Source organism: Callorhinus ursinus, unplaced genomic scaffold (genome assembly GCF_003265705.2).
Source record: "Callorhinus ursinus isolate GAN/ISIS: 27379988/994484 unplaced genomic scaffold, GSC_fseal_2.0 scaffold6, whole genome shotgun sequence".
NCBI classification, from domain to species: domain Eukaryota; kingdom Metazoa; phylum Chordata; class Mammalia; order Carnivora; family Otariidae; genus Callorhinus; species Callorhinus ursinus.
In genome coordinates this window covers 30075555-30093296 of record NW_027397068.1, presented here as the reverse complement: position 1 = coordinate 30093296, position 17742 = coordinate 30075555, and the positions used below count along the sequence as shown (strand labels likewise).

At 40.2% G+C, this 17742-nt stretch overlaps 1 protein-coding gene across 2 annotated transcripts in view; it reads left to right on the top strand.

Moving 5' to 3' along the window:
- Nucleotides 1–17742, top strand: part of CDK19 (cyclin dependent kinase 19) — a 165992-nt gene that overhangs the window by 125616 nt on the left and 22634 nt on the right. For both annotated transcript variants that reach the window (XM_025864079.2, XM_025864087.2), the window contains one exon: nucleotides 14669–14726. In XM_025864079.2, coding sequence (XP_025719864.1) covers nucleotides 14669–14726 — 58 coding nt within the window. The remainder of the gene's footprint in view (nucleotides 1–14668; nucleotides 14727–17742) is intronic.

Here is a 17742-nt window from a genome sequence, read left to right as displayed (position 1 = left end):
TGTGTGTGTGTGTGTGTGTGTGTGTGTGTGTGTGTGTGTGTGTGTGTATATACCACATAAGATAGCTAATCTTGATCCGTGAGCCCAGCTTACTCATTTATGAAATGGGAATAAGGATAGGTACTTTGTACGGTTGTTGGTCTCCCAGTCTTAGCTCCAGAGTTCCTGAATTCCTCCTAATTTCCCTTCTGTAGAAGCTTCTGGATCCCATCAGCAGTCCAAAGATGCCCTTTCTTTTAACTGCCTTCTTCCCCAGAATTCGTTTAGCCTGAAACTCTAGCCCCTTCTGCTTTACAAAGTAGAGCCCTATTAGGAATATGTGAACGTGCTTCTTGGTGTTTTTTTTTTTTAAAAGTAGACTGTGTTTCATCATATTTATATTTAAACATTGCTAATGTTTTTTGCCAAGTCTTCATATTTAAAGATGAGTTAAAAAAAGTTGCTTAAGTGAAATCAAAATGAATAAGTGCCTCAAATAACTTACTTTTCATTCTAATAATCATGCTAATTGAATGACTTTCTATTTATTATTTTTTATTCGATTTATTAAGTTAACAGTCTACTTAAAGAATTATGGCAGAAAATAGTATTTATTTTATTATGACTTAATCATCATAATTTCTTTTAGAATGCAGAGCTAGCAATGAAAAAGGAAAATGTGGCTTGGCTCTTTTCTAACTTGCAATTTTAGGTGACTTTGGATGATTGCAGATCTTGTCATGCTGATGAATCAAACTGGGGTTCCTGCTGGTAACTTTTGGTCCCTTACTAGTTCCTTAGGGCTGGGTCCTCGAGAGTCTGTGGCTCAGCAGTTCATGTCTGCAGCCTAAAGGCCTTTGATGGTAGTGATGTCACCCCTGTGCAGGGACTTCTACTCCACTTGTACATAAGAAGGCCTTGTGGAGATGAGGCGAGATAATGTTTCTTAAGATGCTCTGGGTACTGTGACACATACCTTAAAATGTGAGAAGGTATTGTTGAGGTGTTTTCTAGATATGGGCTGTGATTTTTTTTTTTTTTTAAGAGTGTGTGAGTGGGATGGGGGCAGAGGGAGAGAGAGAGAGAATCTTAAGCAGGTTCCACACCTAGCATGGAGCCAGATGTGGGGCTTGATCTTACGACCCTGAGATCATGACCTGAGCTGAAATCAAGAGTTGGACGTCTGACTGACTGAGCACCCAAGTGCCCCTGGGCTGTGATTTTTTTTTTTTTTTTTGGCATGACAGGTTTTCATCATGCACATCCATAACCCAGTCACAGGAACTTTCTACAGAGTCCTCCACATCTGTGGGTGTGAGCTGGAGTGTAATGCTGCACCATCTCTTCCATAGACAGGTGATACACACTAAGAATCACACTTCTAAGAGGACCCACTTCAAAGGCTAAGAGACCTCTTAAGGTTCAGCTCAGGGCTAGGGCTCTTGTGATGATCCCTGAGTTAAGCGGAAAGTTTTAGTAGCCTGTACTGACAAACACGTGTATCTAGAAGGTGGTTTGCCAAACTAACTCCAAAGTCATTGAGAGACGAAAGTCAAGATATATTCCACAGTGGTAGGAATGGCAGGGACTGGTTAAGAATCAAGGGCTACAGATAGGAGTCCCAGCACTTTGAGACCTGTGTTTAAAACTGAAGAATCATTTCAGGCATACTAGTTTATTAAATTAGTGTTATTGAGGTAGAATTCACATACAATAACATGTATCCATTTTAGTTAGAAATTGATCAGTTTGGACAAATGTACATATGAGGGTAATCACTACCACAGGCATCCTATGTGACTAGCACTCTAGGGTGATTCAGGATCCCTCATTGAGAATGACGGTGTCTTAATCAAGAGGGGATCTGACATGCATGGACTGGTTATTTATTTCACTGGGAGACTGCATATGATGACCATATTCTCAACTAAGCACTCATCTGAGTAGAAGCCTTCTAGAGGTGAGGGCCATAAATCAATTAAATGTTGTGCATTTTCCAGGTGCGCTTGTGTTCTCATAACCCTGGCCTGTGGTGCATTTCTGAGAGACTTGAGTTCTAATCCTGCCTGGGCCTGCCACTGTTGGGGGGACAGTGAACTTGGGTAAGGTTGTAGGTCTTTCACCTTCGTGTCTTCATGAGTCAAAAGAGAGGGCTCAGTTTCATAATTTCTACCTCTGACCTTTTTTTTCCCCCCAAACCAAAGGTCTCCCATATTTATTGCTGAACCAACAGAGAACAATCATCCCTCCCCCCGCCCATAAAACATGTTATTGTTCAGGTAGGCGTGATGTTTACAGAGTGATGGGATACGAGCACGTGACCTCCATGCAGCGTAAACATGCGCGCTGTCTCACGCACCATCCCTTAGAGACCCACTTTGGTTCTTCTCTCAAGTCTCCTCTTGGAGCTGCACCTGATTTTATCGCCAGTTTTCATCCAAATGCACTGGGGGAATGGGAGGATTCTGCTTTTGCTTCTGGCCGGGAATCGCTTGATGCTGAAAGTCTTGTGAGAAGAAATGGCCAGGAACAGTCAACGGCACACACCATGGTGGGGGAGAAAAGGAGAGAGGAGCTCTGCCTCTGACATTCTTAATTTCTCATGATAATAAGACTGAATTACTTGATTTAAATATGAATGTCACAAATGTACATAGAAAACTACTTCCTACCAGCATGGCTACTCTGAGGACAGATTGTACTCGTTAATGAGTAAGATAGAATCTGAATGTCTTTGTTGCATTAGTCCTGGCTTTGCCATCAGTGTCAGATTTATCTTGATTACACTCTTAGTGACCTTGCAGTTAGGTAAGTAGTCTTCTAGATACCTGTGTTTGTCTTGCATTAAGCTTTTTATAATGGCTGCTTTTTATTGGTTCTTGTTAGAGAAAAGAAAACCTTATCTCTGCTGTCCAGGCCTATAACCACTCCTAAAAGGCAAAAACAAAGAAGTGCATTGTTAACTGTTGTGCATTGCTGGGTTGGCAGGCATTGTTTACTATGAACACCAACGTTTGATTAACAGAGGTTATTCAGATTAACCTATTATAGATACCTCCAGACCATTTTAAGGTAAAATGAAATGAATCACAGCATTTAATACTGTAGACGGCTCCTGAGTTACAAATAGCCTGTATCTAGTTGTAGATAAATAATTTTGAACTGGGAAGGCATTTTTGCTTAGAAAAGCAACTTAAACAGTGGTTAGGTTCTCTGAACACAAAGGCCCACTTCACCCAAAATATAGCTAAAGTGTGACACTTATAGAACTATGGAACCTAATTGTCATTTTATTTTTTTTTAAGATTGTATTTATTTATTTGAGAGAGAGCTTGAACACAAGCAGGGGGAGTGGCAGGCAGAGGGAGAGGGAGAAGCAGGCTCCCTGCTGAGCAGGGAGCCCAACGCGTGGCTTGATCCCAGCACCCTGGGATCATGACCTGAGCCAAAAGCAGTTGCTTAATGGACTGAACCACCCAGGTGAGCTATGCTGGGCACCAGGACTACACAGATAAATAAAATACAACCCCTTCCCTCAATGAATGCATGCTGGGGAAGGTACACAAATGGATCGTTATATAACAACAAGTTTAAAAAAGACATTATGGGGGCACCTGGGTGGCTCAGTTGGTTAAGCATCTGCCTTTGGCTCAGGTCATGATCCCAGGGTCCTGGGATCGAGCCCTGCGTCCTGCTTCTTCCTCTCTCTCTACCCCTCCCCCCTCCACTTGTGTTGTCTCTCTCTCTCAAATAAATAAAATCTTAAAAAAAAGAAGACATTATGAGGTATAGTCAGGGATCTGCTATGCATAAAGTACTGAGCACAGGAGGACATCTGACCAGTTGCGATGGGGGCTGTCTGAGAGGACTCACACTTAGCTGAATCTAAAGGACAAGTAGAAATTTATACGATGAAAGGGGAAGCGGCAGGGCAGCATCCAGGCAGAGGAGACAGCCGGAGTAAGAGCATATGGGGTAAGAAACTGCAAGCATGTTGGTATCACTGGAACGAAGCAAGAAGTAGTGAATGATGAAGCGGAAGAGAAAAGTAAGGACCCAACCATGGTGATTCTTCGCCATCGTGTTCAGAAGCGTGGACTTTTCCTGTGGCCAGTTGGAGCTGAGCTGGTCAGGTTTTTGTTTAAGAGAGACCACTCAGACACTCCACAGGGATATGGAGAATTGGTTTGAGGGTGCAGGGATAGCAGCTTTATCAGGCTGTTGTAATCAGGTGGTGGAGAAGTGATGAAAACCTGGCAGAGGTAATCAAGATAGACAGGAGGGGAAATAGTAGCTAAATGCTTAGGAAGTAAGATAATCAGATCTGAGGATTCGGTTTGAAGGATAAAGGACAGGGTGTTCAGACTTCTGCTTTTGTTGACTGAGAAGGGAATACCAGAAAAAGAGACAGTGAGAATTGAGTTTGAACAAGTGGAGATGATTGTGGGGACAGCCAGCGCACCGCTGACATAACTCTAAGCATATAGAAGTTTAGAGACCTACGGTTATAGATTTGAGCGTCAGTAGCATATGGGTGGTTGAAACTCCAGAATAAACTAAAATCACGATTTTTTTTAAAAAACCTCTACAGGTTTTCCCCACTATCCGAAAGCAGAGCGTTCCTATGAAATCTTTTATAGGCTGAAATGGAGTAAAGAAGTGATAACCATTAATTTATACGGAAAAGTTTTTGAGCTTTCCTAGACCCCAAAAATAACCTCTGTCAGGCTTTTCTGATGCCTTAGGACACATCTTGCTAACAGATGCACACAGTCAATCCAGAGAAAGCCCAGATGCTCATAGTCGAGGGCTATGGCGGGTCGATGCTGAGTGTGTTCCGGGGAAAGGAGCTTGGTGGGCCAGTCTCCCTGCTCGGGACCCATTGCCTCTGTAAGGGCTGCTGTGCAGCAAAAGCTGAACGCAATTTTCGCTTCTCACCTTTTTTTGTAAACGTGAAATCTTCTTCGTATTTCTTTCAATTAGAAAAAGCAGGTATTAATGCAGGTCTTTTGTAAAAGTAAAGGGGTGTAACTGAACTTTTGGAAAGCAGGGGAGACCCGTATTCAGAAGTGAGCTTGGCATATTTTGGGTTAAGCACTGACTCTAGTTTCTGGCAACTTCTTTTATTTTTTTTTTCCTTAAAGATTTTATTTTTAAGTAATCTCCACACCCAGTATGGGGCTCGAACCCACAACCCCACGATCAAGAGTCGCATGCTCCACCGACTGAGCCAGCCAGGCGCCCTGCAACTTCTTTTAAAAAAGTTGAAAACTTGCCTACCAAAGGACCATGATTACTAACCATTGACATTTTTATTCATTCTTCCAATAAGTATTTATTAAATACTGTGTCCCTGGATTTCAGCTGATACAGAAAGTGGTGACAGAAGTATCTTCCTTGCCCTTTGGGAGGTTCCAATCATGATGACCAGATTCTCCATATTTTTTTTTTTAAGATTTTATTTATTTATTTGAGAGAGAGAGAATGACAGATAGAAAGCATGAGAGGGAAGAGGGTCAGAGGGAGAAACAGACTCCCCGATGAGCAGGAAGCCCGATGTGGGACTTGATCCTGGGACTCCAGGATCATGACCTGAGCCGAAGGCAGTCGCTTAACCAACTGAGCCACCCAGGCGCCCAGATTCTCCATATTTTTGAATCCTTTACTATCAAGGAGGTTATTTTAAGGCATAAACAGTTATGATAAACTGTTGGTCTTAGCAAATGACTCTTGTGTTTGCTGAGGAAAAAAAAGCACACACATCTCACTCATAGTTCTTGCGCAGTTTGTTACAACACAAATCTTTTTTGTTTAAGGTCAACAATGGAGAACAGTATAAAGAAAGGAACATAAACGGAGGGTTTTCTCCTGAGAATGTACTTCCGTATCAAATGTGAGGAGGGTTGTGCCATTACTATATTTAAGTAAAGGAATAGTTGTAGCTAGCTATCAATATTAGACTAGCACTATTCATTGTTCAGAAATGAGTCCGATGGATATTCTGATTGGTTTTGTCCATATTATTCAGGATTGTAGACAGTTGTGTTTGTGTTTTCCTGTCTTCTTTATTGGTGTTGATAAGAGTAATCTTGTGGCTTCATATTTTTGTTCCAAATGTCCGGGGGTGAGGAGTGCAAAGGAAATGTAGTAAAGGATAATTGTGTATCTTCAGGGTGTTCTTTTATGAGGTGCCAATTAACTAAAATAAATTTAACCCTGTGGGGGGGGGGGAAATTGATTCCGTAGAAGGAAAAAGCAAATCTGAAGTACACGCAAAGCATCATGAATGTAACTTCAAGAATTAGCTAAATTTGGGGCACCTGGGTGGCTCAGTCGTTAAGTGTCTGCCTTCGGCTCAGGTCATGATCCCAGGGTCCTGGGATCGAGCCCCGCATCGGGCTCCCTGCTCAGCGGGATGCCTGCTTCTCCGTCTCCCACTCCCCCTGCTTGTGTTCCCTCTCTCACTGTCTGTCAAATAAATAAGTAAAATCTTAAAAAAAAAAAGAATTAGCTAAATTTTGCTAAGATACAGATATTTCAAGAATAGTTTGTAAGTAATCATATTGTTTATTACATGATTTCCCTGACTTTTGCCTTTCAAAAGCAATTTAACCAAAATGAACCCTGCAGCCTTGGTTTGTCTGTCCGATTTTATTGCTGATAACTTAAATGCGAGGCATCCAGCGCCTGCCATCTCTGCTGTTTCTATGGTAACAGAAGTGTGCAAACCCAGCAGTATCACTTTCTTTCACAGCTGGCATTTTGTGTTCTCAGTAAGAGGAGTTTTAGTAAAGCATAGTCCGTGCTAATTGGGATGTAAGTAGGTCAGAACAATTTTGGTGCCCTCTCTTCGTTTTTTCAGGTGTGGGTGTGTGTGCACGAGCTGCAGTTGCCTTAATTTTTTTTTTTTAAAGCATATACTTCCACTTAAAGTAATCACTGTTAAAGTTAGTTTTTTGAAAACTAAGCATAATGTCTGTAAATATGACTTGGTTTAGAATCTTGAGGATCAGGTGGAGTTCTGAGACTTGCCCCAGACCTATAGGCCCTTGAGTATTTCCGTTTAAGGGAAAGGAAATGATTGATATAATAATGCTTTGAAAATGTAAATGCATTTTAATGGTGCTTAGAACATTTGTTTTGTTGTTATCATTGTTATTTTGAAACATCACATATCTTGTGACCTGGACATTTATTTACTTGTTCTGGGTGGGGGGACATGTAATCCCAGCTAAGGGGTGCGTATTTAAAAATGACTTCCTGTGCAATTCTAGATCTTAACTTGACTACAGGAGCCCTTCTCTGTGGATACTGTCCAAGCCCTGGGTTCCTATCTTAGGTTGTACAAAAGAGCTTATAGCCACTGCTCCTCAAACCACGTCACTGCCTCTGCCCTCAACTCAGGCTCTACAGGGGGACCCCACACTTAGAGCTTCCATAGGCTTCAAGTATCTTAGATAAAAGGTATTCCTTACAAACTTCAGTACCAGCTAGAATCCTCTTTTCTCTCTCTCCCTCTGTAACCTCATTCCGTTGTGGTGTTCATATTCTGTTTCTACAGAGCATGACTGCAGAAACTTCTGAGAGTTAGCTAACAGTGATCTGAGACCAGCTTCCTGCTTTTCTCCCATTCAAAGGCTCATAGTCTATTTTCATTTCTTATGTGAAGCAACTGTGCTCCCATGTCACATACTTTTGTGTTTTTATCTTACAGATTTATTTTGAAAGGGTTTAAGCTCAAAATTTAGGAATTACAAATAATGTAGCAAGGAGTATGTAAGGTGGTTTATTTGATAATTTTTAAGAATTGTTTTTTAAATTTTATTAATTTAAGTAACTTTATACCCAACATAGGGCTCAAACTCATGACCCCAAGATCAAGAGTTGCATGCGCATCTGACGGAGCCAGGCAGGCGCCTCAAGAATTGTTATATCCCAGAGAGTCTATTCTCACTAAGATCTTTAATAGTATCTCTAATTCTGCCCTTACCTTCTTTCTACTTATTTGGGTCTCATTTACTGTGTCTGGCTTCTGTAAATGGACAGAAGTTGCCTCTTCCCATCTTTCATTCTGTTGCACCTAAAGGCCACCTCATCCTTTTTAAGGTCTCTTAGCTTCTAGAACCCTATGCTGCTTTCTTACTGTGGCTGCTCCTTCATAGGGTGTTTCATTAGGCTCATTTTCTTCTAAACACCTTTTATTTCTCTCAGCGTTATTTATTTTTTATTAAAAAATACTATTTCTCTAATGAGAAACCATACCAAAAAATACAAAGTCAAACATTATAGAAATATATAATTGTTGTACAAAATGATAGTCTCTCCATATCCTTCTATCAGAGATTCGGCAAAAATGACAAAATCCATATCGTATAACCTATAAAAATTATGGGTAAGACAGAAAGATAATATATAATAAAATGATGCTAATCTAGTCATGTAAAACCTAGTCTTTCCAAGTTCCTACATCATTCTGTGTGATTGATGGCCCCCCGCCAGCTTTACTTTACCTCTCCACTGCTTCTCCTGTACCACCTCTCTTCCTGTCTCATTGACTCCAGCCACATTGACTTTTTCGCTCCTTGTCCAGTTAACCAGCCTGCTAGCTCACCATGGCTTCTCCTCATTGCTCTACACCATGGCCTTGCCCTTCTGCAAATCTTTCGGGAGCCCTCACCCTACTCTCAGAGCGCAGGCCAGACAGTGCTCAAGAACTTACCCAATTCTGGTACTCAAATGACTTGTGCCCAAAGCAGAACCATTGGGAACAGCAAGTAAGCCCTCTGTTGACTTTCCTTCTGTGGTGTCAACAGCGCCTTATTCTGTGCTTCCTGATGCCCACTGTTCTCCCTAGCCAAGTTTCAGCTCACCAGGCGAGCTCCTGTCTCAAACCTTTCAGCTTCCCCTTCCCTTTGCCTAGACTGCTCTTCCCTTTGATTCCAGCAGCTTATTTCTTTACTTTATTCAGGTCTTATCCCAAAAGTTACCTTCTCAAAAGGAGGCATTCTCTGAGCAATTTAAAATAGTGCTTATTACTGTTGAAAATGACACCCTCCCAGCAATGCGTATCCTCATGCCTCGCTTTGTTGTTGTTGTTGTTTTTTTAAGATTTTATTTATTTGACAGAGAGACAGCGAGAGAGGGAGCACAAGCAAGGGGAGTGGGAGAGGGAGAAACAGGCTTCCCACCCAGCAGGGAGCCCGATGCGGGGCTCGATCCCAGGACCCTGGGATCATGACCTGAGCCGAAGGCAGACGCTTAACCGACTGAGCCACCCAGGCGCTCCCCCCCCCCCCGCTTTGTTTTTTGTCTTTATTATCATCATCTTAATATATGATATGTACAAAAGAGTATTTGGAAAATTATGTACTGTACAAAGCATAACAGTCCAGAGCCTGTCACTTATCCCAGTAACTGGAACATTACTGATAGCTTGCTTCTATTTATGCTTCCTGCCCTCCATCCCATTGTCCTGCCTCCTCAAGAAGTAACAAATATTCCTAAGTTTTGAATCCATTATTCACTCCTTTTAAAAAATAGGTTTATCACATTTGTTTGTGTGCCTAAACAGTATATTCTTTAGCTTTGCTTGGTTTTAAGGTTTATGAAAATGGCATTCTGCTGTATATAGTCTTCTAAACTTGCTTTTTTTACTCAACATAATGCTTCTAAGATTCAAACTTTTTTTTTACCTTTATTAGTAACTCCAAAATTTTCACTGCTATTTTAAAATTCATTGTGTGATTCTACCAAAATTAATTTCTCCATTTTTCTGTTAGCTAGGAATTTGGGTTGTGTCCACAGATTTTTTTTTGTATTACAACCTATGATACTATGAACATTCTCTGGTGTGTCTAAAAATGGAATTACTGAGTCAAAGGGTATGTAATTGTTCAGGTTTGCAAGATGATGCCAAATTGTTTTCCAAAGAAGTTGTACCAAGTTATTCTCTTACCAACAGTGTATTGGAATTCCCCCTGACCCGCTTCCTACTCAACAGTTCTTAACTTTTAACCAATATACTAGGTGTAAAATGGTATCTCACTGTGATTTTTAATTGCATTTCCCCCATTATTGATGAGGTTGAGCATCTACATATGCTTGGTGGTTAAATGTTTCTTCTTTTGTTAAATGCCTGTTTGGACATTTTACCCATTTTTCTCTTAGGTTGTTTTTATATTGATTTGTGGGAGTTCTTTATTCTGGATACAAAGTCTTCGTTACTGATGTATATTGCAAATACTTCTGCTGGTTTGTGCTTTGTCTTTTTATTTTCTTTATTTTTGATGATTGAAAGTTATTTTTAATAGCCAGATTTATCGGTCTTTTCTTTTCTGATTTTTTTAAATCTTGTTTAAGAAATTCTTTCCTACCTGAGAGTCAGAAATACATTCTCTACATTCTCCCTACCCCCCACCCCCAGTTTTAAAGGTTTGCATGTTTAAATCCTTAATCTGCCTGAAATTGTGTGTATGGTATGAGGTGAGCATTCATTTTATTTTATTTTTTTTCTCATTTGGATGACCTGTTGTGCCAACACCATTTAGTGAATGGTTCCTCTTTTCTGCACTGACCTGAAGTTCCTCTTCTCCCAGTATCATGGGTCTTTCTGGGCTCTCCATTCTATTCCATTGATCCATTTGTCTCTCTCTGTAACAGTATCACACTGTCTTAATTACTATGGCTTTAAAATAAATTGTGATGTCCTGTTTTGAGTAAGATGCATCTCCTCATCCCCTACCCTTAGCACTTCATGAGTATCTTGGCCATCTTTAGGTCTTTGCTCTTCCCTGTACATTTTATTTTATTTTATTTTATTTTCCACATACATTTTAAAATCAGCTTTTCAGGTTTACATGCACACACACACACAAAACTTTGATGAAAGTTTGATTGAAGTTGCACTGAATTTATAGATAAGTATGAGGAAAATTGGTATCTTTATATATAGAGTCCTCTTATCTATCAACATGGCCCCTTAATTTATTTAGGACTTAGTAACTGTCATAATGTATTTATTCTTAGGTGCCTTAATAGTTTTTTTTTATTGCTATGGAAATGCTGCCTTTGAAAAATTTTATTACCTACTTTTTTTTTTTTTGCTGTTATGTAGAAATACGGTTGACTTTTTCATATTTTTCGGTTAGGCAAACATCCTACGAAACTCTTTCACTATTGCTAATAATTTGTCTGTAAATACTTTGGGTTTTTATGTAAATAATTACATCATCTGCAATGAACAATAATTTTGTTTCCGCCTTTCCAATCCATATCCCTTTAATTATTGTTTTATAGCACTAGACTTGACAGTGCCATGTTGATTTTAGAAGTGGTAATGGTGGGTATCCCTGCATTAGTTCTGATACTTTTTTTAAAGATTTTATTTATTTATTTGAGTGAGAGAGTCAGAGATAGTGACAGAGAGCACAAGCGGGGAGGAGAGGGAGAGGCAGGCTCCGCTTAGGGAGCCCGATGTGGGGCTCAATCCTAGGACCCTGGGATCATGACCTGAGCCAAAGGCGGACGCTTAACCGACTGAGCCACCCAGGCGCCGCATTAGTCCTGATTTTAAAGGGACTGCTTCCCATGTTACTTCTTAGTTTTTGATACATACCCATTATCAGTTTAAGGAGGTACTTTTCTAGTCTGACTTGCTGAGAGATTTTATCATAGAATGGCTGTTAAGTTGTATCCGCTGCTTTTTCAGTCTCTATCAACATAATTATGTCATCTTTCTTTTTTAATATGTTAATATGGTGATGGACATATATAGGCTTTCTCATGTTAAGCCATCGTGGAATTCCTGTTAATGGCTTTTGACTTAATAATAATTTTGTTTAATATTTTTGCATCTATATTCATGAGTATTTTTGTATCTATATTCATGAGGTTGGCCTGAAATTTTTCTTTCTCATACTTTGGATTTGCTACCAAGATTATACTGGCCTTCTAGAATGTATTGGGAGCATTCCCTCTTTTTCTATTCTCTGCAAGTGTTTGAATAAGATTGAAGTCTGTTCATTGAAAATTTGGAGAACTTGCTTTTGTGATGATTTGAGGTCCAGTGTTTTCTTGGTAGGAAGATTTTTAACTTTCAATTTATTTAGCACATATTGGTTTCTTAAGCTTTTCTAATTCATTTTGAGTCAGTTTGTTGGTTACATTTTCTTGACTTTGTCTATTTTGTATACATTTTTAAATTAATCAATATAAAGTTCTTTGTGGGGTTCTTTTATCCTTTTAACCTGTTTTTATGGTCATTCTTGTAATTTGTAATGTTTATTTGTACCTTCTCTTCTCTTGGAGTAGTTGTCCTAGAGGCTTCCTAAATACCGTCCCATTCATAGATTTCTGCCCTTACCGTTATCTTTTTACTTCTGCTTTCTTTTGGTTTATTTTGGTGCTTTTCATAACCTGCTTAATATTCCAAAAAGCAGTTTGTCTGTCTTTCCTTACTAGATTTGAAAGCTCTTTGAAGTCAAGAGCTTCAAGTTTTATTTTTCTTTCCAGAAAGTCTGCAGTACAGTGTTTTATCTATAATGGATCATTGATAAATTGTTGTCAAACTTGAACCCTTGCAGGTCTGGGTTTCGTCTAATGCTATTTTCTCTTTTGGCTGTGATAAACTAATTTTGTCTCCTGTCTTCTTCAGTCATCATACTCCAGTGACAGTGACTTTCAAATCCAAATCTTCCTATTTCCATTCCCCTGGCTAGTGGGACTTGGGCATCTCACATTATTCCCCCTTCCTAACCAGGACCTCTCATAACTTTTTGATAATAAAGACACCATCATTCTTCCAGTTACAGAAACTCAAAACCTTGTTGAAATTTTTATCGCCCTTTGTCTTAGTCTTCTGACTTCCAACTAGTCAAAAAGTCCTGTTAATTTCTCCTTCACAGGGTTACTCAGCTCCATACCATCCCCTCTTTCAGTGGAGAAGACCTTGGACAGAGCCTAGTTCTGCTACTGCCCCCTCTCCTATCATCTCACGGCCTGTCATATAAAGGTCAGATGACTTCACCTGGCATTTAAGACTATCCTGAGTCTAGGTGCACTTTACTACCCCCAACATGAGTCCTCTGGTTTCTGTCCAGAGTTCTGTCTAGGTTACTGTCTCCTAAGCCTAGCTCATTCATAGCCTTTTTCACCTCCTGTTGTTCTGTTGCCCTTCTACTCCACCATGCTAGTTCCTGTTCATTTTTCAGGATCTGGATAATGGACACCACCCTTGCCCTCACATCCAATGAATATTTCCCTCAACAGTGGAAACTCTGGTTAATCACTTCCTCCTTTGAACTGTTTTTTTCTTTTTAAAGGCTTACTGTTTTCATCGAAACTTCAAAAAGAGCCAGCAAATTGGAAGGGATCTAAAAGTAATCTGGTTTAACCTCTAACCCAAGACCTCGCTCCTCTCTGTAACTCATAAATGGCATTAGCTTTTAAGATACAAAGCTCCTGTTTTTTTATTTCTATTTATATAATGAGCATCTGGAGGTTAGGAATTTGGTTCATCAGGCGCTTGTGTTTCCTCTTTATTGTTAATATGTTTTTTGCCCCTAGAAGATGCTAAAAATATATTCATTGATTGAATAAATGAATCGTAAATTTTCTCCCTAGATAGTTTACAGAGGAGACTGATTTGCCCAAAAGCCTGTTTCCACAGTTCCTCTGTTTCTAAATATCTACAAATGAGGATGACTAAAAAAACAGCAGATACATTTGCAGCTTATTCTTTTCTTTATATAGCTCTGTATTAGCCTTGGTTTTTATTTTCCTACATCTTGAAATTCTATTTGGAGTTAGTTTCTCTCTCTCTCTCTTTCTTTTCTTTTCTTTTCTTTTCTTTTCTTTTCTTTTCTTTTCTTTTCTTTCTTTCTTTCTTTCTTTCTTTCTTTCTTTCTTTCTTTCTTTCTTTCTCTCTCTCTCTCTCTCTCTCTCTCTCTCTCTCTCTCTCTTTCTTTCCTTTCTTTCTTTCACAGAGAGAGACACAGCAAGAGAGGGAACACAAGCTGAGGGAGTGGGAGAGGGAGAAGCAGGCTTCCCGCGGAGCAGGGAGCCTGATGCAGGGCTCGATCCCAGGACCCTGGGATCGTGACCTGAGCCAAAGGCAGAGGCTTAATGACTGAGCCACCCATGTGCCCCCTATTTGGAATTTCTCACTTTTGCGTGAACTATAGCTGAAAATGCATGTGGATTTTAATGGAGTCTGTTGAATGTTGATCATGTTTTCCTATAGTAGTTTAGACATATTGAGCAAGGAATATTCCATTTGATTCATTTAAATGGAGGCAATGATGTTGTGGTTGGAAATTTAACATAAAAATTTTCAACCCCAAAAACTCTTTGTTGTGGGCAGCAAGTGGACAGTTTATAATATGTGCAGGTTTTAAAAAAAATTATTATTACTTGTTACTTCTGTGGGGTAAACAAAAATGATAGCTTCAATTTCTTTATAATTACTTGTATGATATAATTTTGAAAATGTTTTCACAGCAAAGATGTTTATAGGAGTTTAGTGCTAACTTCAAGTATGTCAAATGCTCTTATATAGAAGGTGCTTAATATTCTCTTATGGTTTTGATGCAAATACAGAAGTGATATTTTCATATTTTAAGAACTTCTTTCCATTTTAGAGCATGTCAAAAGAATAAACATAGTAATTTGAATGCTCTATTTTTATTTCTAGAAACCAGCAAATATCCTAGTAATGGGAGAAGGTCCTGAAAGGGGGAGAGTCAAAATAGGTAGGTAATTATTTCTAAAATAATTTATTAAGAAACTGAAGTGACTGCAAAGGTGGTACCCCCTTTTTAAGACTCTTAAGTAGCTAATTTTCAAATGACTTCCTCATCATATTTTTAGGAAATATATTGGGGAGTGTAGATAGATAGTTTATAAAACTCCTTAGGTTTATTCCCGAAAGAAGGTTCTGTGATTCTAAACTGAGGCAAGCCAGCCCAAAAACTTTATTCCCATACCGTACCCAAGCATGTACTTATGCCATGATTACTGTCCTACACAGTTACCCTAAACATAATCTGCTACGTCTTGCTTTTATCTCTGCTTCACCAATGTTCTTTCCCTGAATGCCTCTCTCCCACCTGACCTAATACACACATCTTCCCGGATACCTGTCCCCCGCCCCCTGCATGCCTATGCCAGGTACCAACATATTTTTTCCAAATGAATACATGTTTATAGACTCTCTTACTTGGTAGTCTTAGGTTAAGGCACCAGCAGGAATCCTATCTGTATATTAAAATTTCCTTTGCAACCCTGAAGGTTGTTCTAAAAGAAATTGGCATCATCTATACCCATGACATATTGGGGAAGAAAATGAGCTAAAGAAATGCTTTATTGTAATTTGTTGTAGTAGAAATTACATTTGTTAAATGTTTGATGGTTTTTAGAAGGATTTTAAAAGAAATTTTGTTTCATCAACCTGCTTTCTTTGCTGTTAGAATATATCATACTAAGGGTGATGCAAAATTGTGCTAACTTGACCAGCTACCCATCCGTTCTGTCCTACTACGACTGAGCCTGCCTCCTGCCTGGTTTTCTCCTTCTTCAATTAGTTTGCTAGCCCAGTTCCGGAAGAAGCTGTTTTAAACCATCTTCCCGTCTTTAAACCTCTACGCTGAGTTTACTGGGATTCAGAGCCCTAAAAAAATATTGTTGATGGTCTCTAAGAACCAGGTAGCTGCATTCCTTGCTTCCCTCTTCCCACCCCCTTTCCAACACTCCTCACTTGCTCCTGTTTTACGCTCACACATTTTCTTGTAGGCAGTTGAGGTCCTACCTTTTGCTAGACATTGGTGACAGGGAAATGGTAGTGACAGGTAGCCCTCCCTGCGAGGGACAGTGACAGAGACAGTTCAGTGTCCCAGTGGTAAATGCCATCACACATTTCCTCACTTACTTTACTCGAGCACCATGCCCGGTGGGATGGGAGCAAGGAGGCTTTAGAGAGGTTGCAACTTACGCAGCTGCTCCGAGGGAGGACTTGAGTTCCCCGTCCGGAGTCTCTTTCCCTACAAGTGTTGCTGCCCAGCCATATCAAAGCCGTCTGCTGTACCCTCACCGACCACTTTCTATCAGCACAGCGCTGCCTTTGAGAGGGTCTATGACCAAGAGTGACTCTCCCCTCCTGAGTCCAGTCTGGTGCCCGCCCCACCCCCAGCTTCTAAATATCTTCCTGCTGGGAGGGGAAGAATGAAGGGGGGGAAATCGGAGTGGGAGACGAACCATGAGAGACTATGGACTCTGAGAAACAAACTGAGGGTTCTAGAGGGGAGGGGGGTCGGGGGCTGGGTTAGCCCGGTGATGGGTATTAAAGAGGGCACATACTGCATGGAGCGCTGGGTGTTATATGCAAACAATGAAACATGGAACACTACATCAAAAACTAATGATGTACTGTATGGTGACTAACATAACAATAAAAAATTAAAAAAACACAGAAAAACAAAAAATAAATATCTTCCTGCTGTACTTAAGCTCTCACACTGCTGTGTCTCCACTCTCTGCTTCCCGGGTTTCTCCTCTTCACCTTTCAACATTCATAACCCTCTTCCGAATTCTAGAATAAATCTTCTCATATCCATTGTGTTTTCTTTACCATGTGTTCATCCCCCCCCCCTTGTTCCTCTACTTCTAGAACACACAGTGTTCACCCACGGGTTCCACCCACCCTCATTTGTTAGAATCTGTCCTCTAATTCCATCCCTCTATGGAAATTGCTCTCCCAACAGTCAGTCACCTATGACCTCCGTCTCAGCAGAGCCAGTGGCCCATAGTTAGTCACCGTTTTCCTTTATTGCCTTAGTCATTCCTTCCTCTGACCAGTCTGACTTCAGGACTGTCTTTTCCCTTATATGGCATCACAGAATTCTATTTTTCTATTTACCACTTTTGCTCTTTCTTCTGCATTTTATTCATTATTGGCTTTTACTCCTATTAGCCTTTTGTTTCAAGATCTCCTAGGCACTGGCTTGGGGCATGGCCTCCCTCTATAATTCTTTCTTTCTTTCTTTTTTTTTAAAGATTGTATTGATTTATTTGACAGAGAGAGACACAGCGAGAGAGGGAACACAAGCAGGGGGAGTGGGAGAGGGAGAAGCAGACTTCCCACGGAGCAGGGAGCCTGATGTGGGGCTCGATCCCAGGACCCTGGGATCATGACCTGAGCCGAAGGCAGACGCTTAACGACTGAGCCACCCAGGCGCCCCTCTATAATTTTTCCTTTAAGGAACTGAGAAGTCGTGGCCTTAAAATCATGGATTCTATAAAAATCATATTACGATCTGAATCTCAGATTCTCTTTTCTCACCCTAGCTGAAATCTTTACTTTTATTTGTTGCTGGCAACCTCTCCTCCATTGTTTCAGACCAAATCCCTCATCACCATCCCATGCTCTCCCTTGTTTGTACCAGTCGTCACGTTTATCCTGGTCACCCACACTTACTTCCTTCTCACCACTCCCAGATATCTCTGGTACCCTCAGCATAAATTCTGTATTCCAGCCAGGCCCGTTCGTTGCCCTCCTGTTAAGAGTTTTAGGATTGGGGGACCAGCCTCCTGAATAAAACTCAAATTCCTTTCCAATGGCGGGGAAAAAAAAGTTTTAGGATTGTAATTCTATCCAAGATTAGGGGTAAAATCAGGGTTAAAATAAGCAATAAGCAATACCAATAGTCTAGTGAAACAATCTAGTTTTTAAAATTGCTTTTGAATTTTGTCTTAATAGCACATCACTTTTTA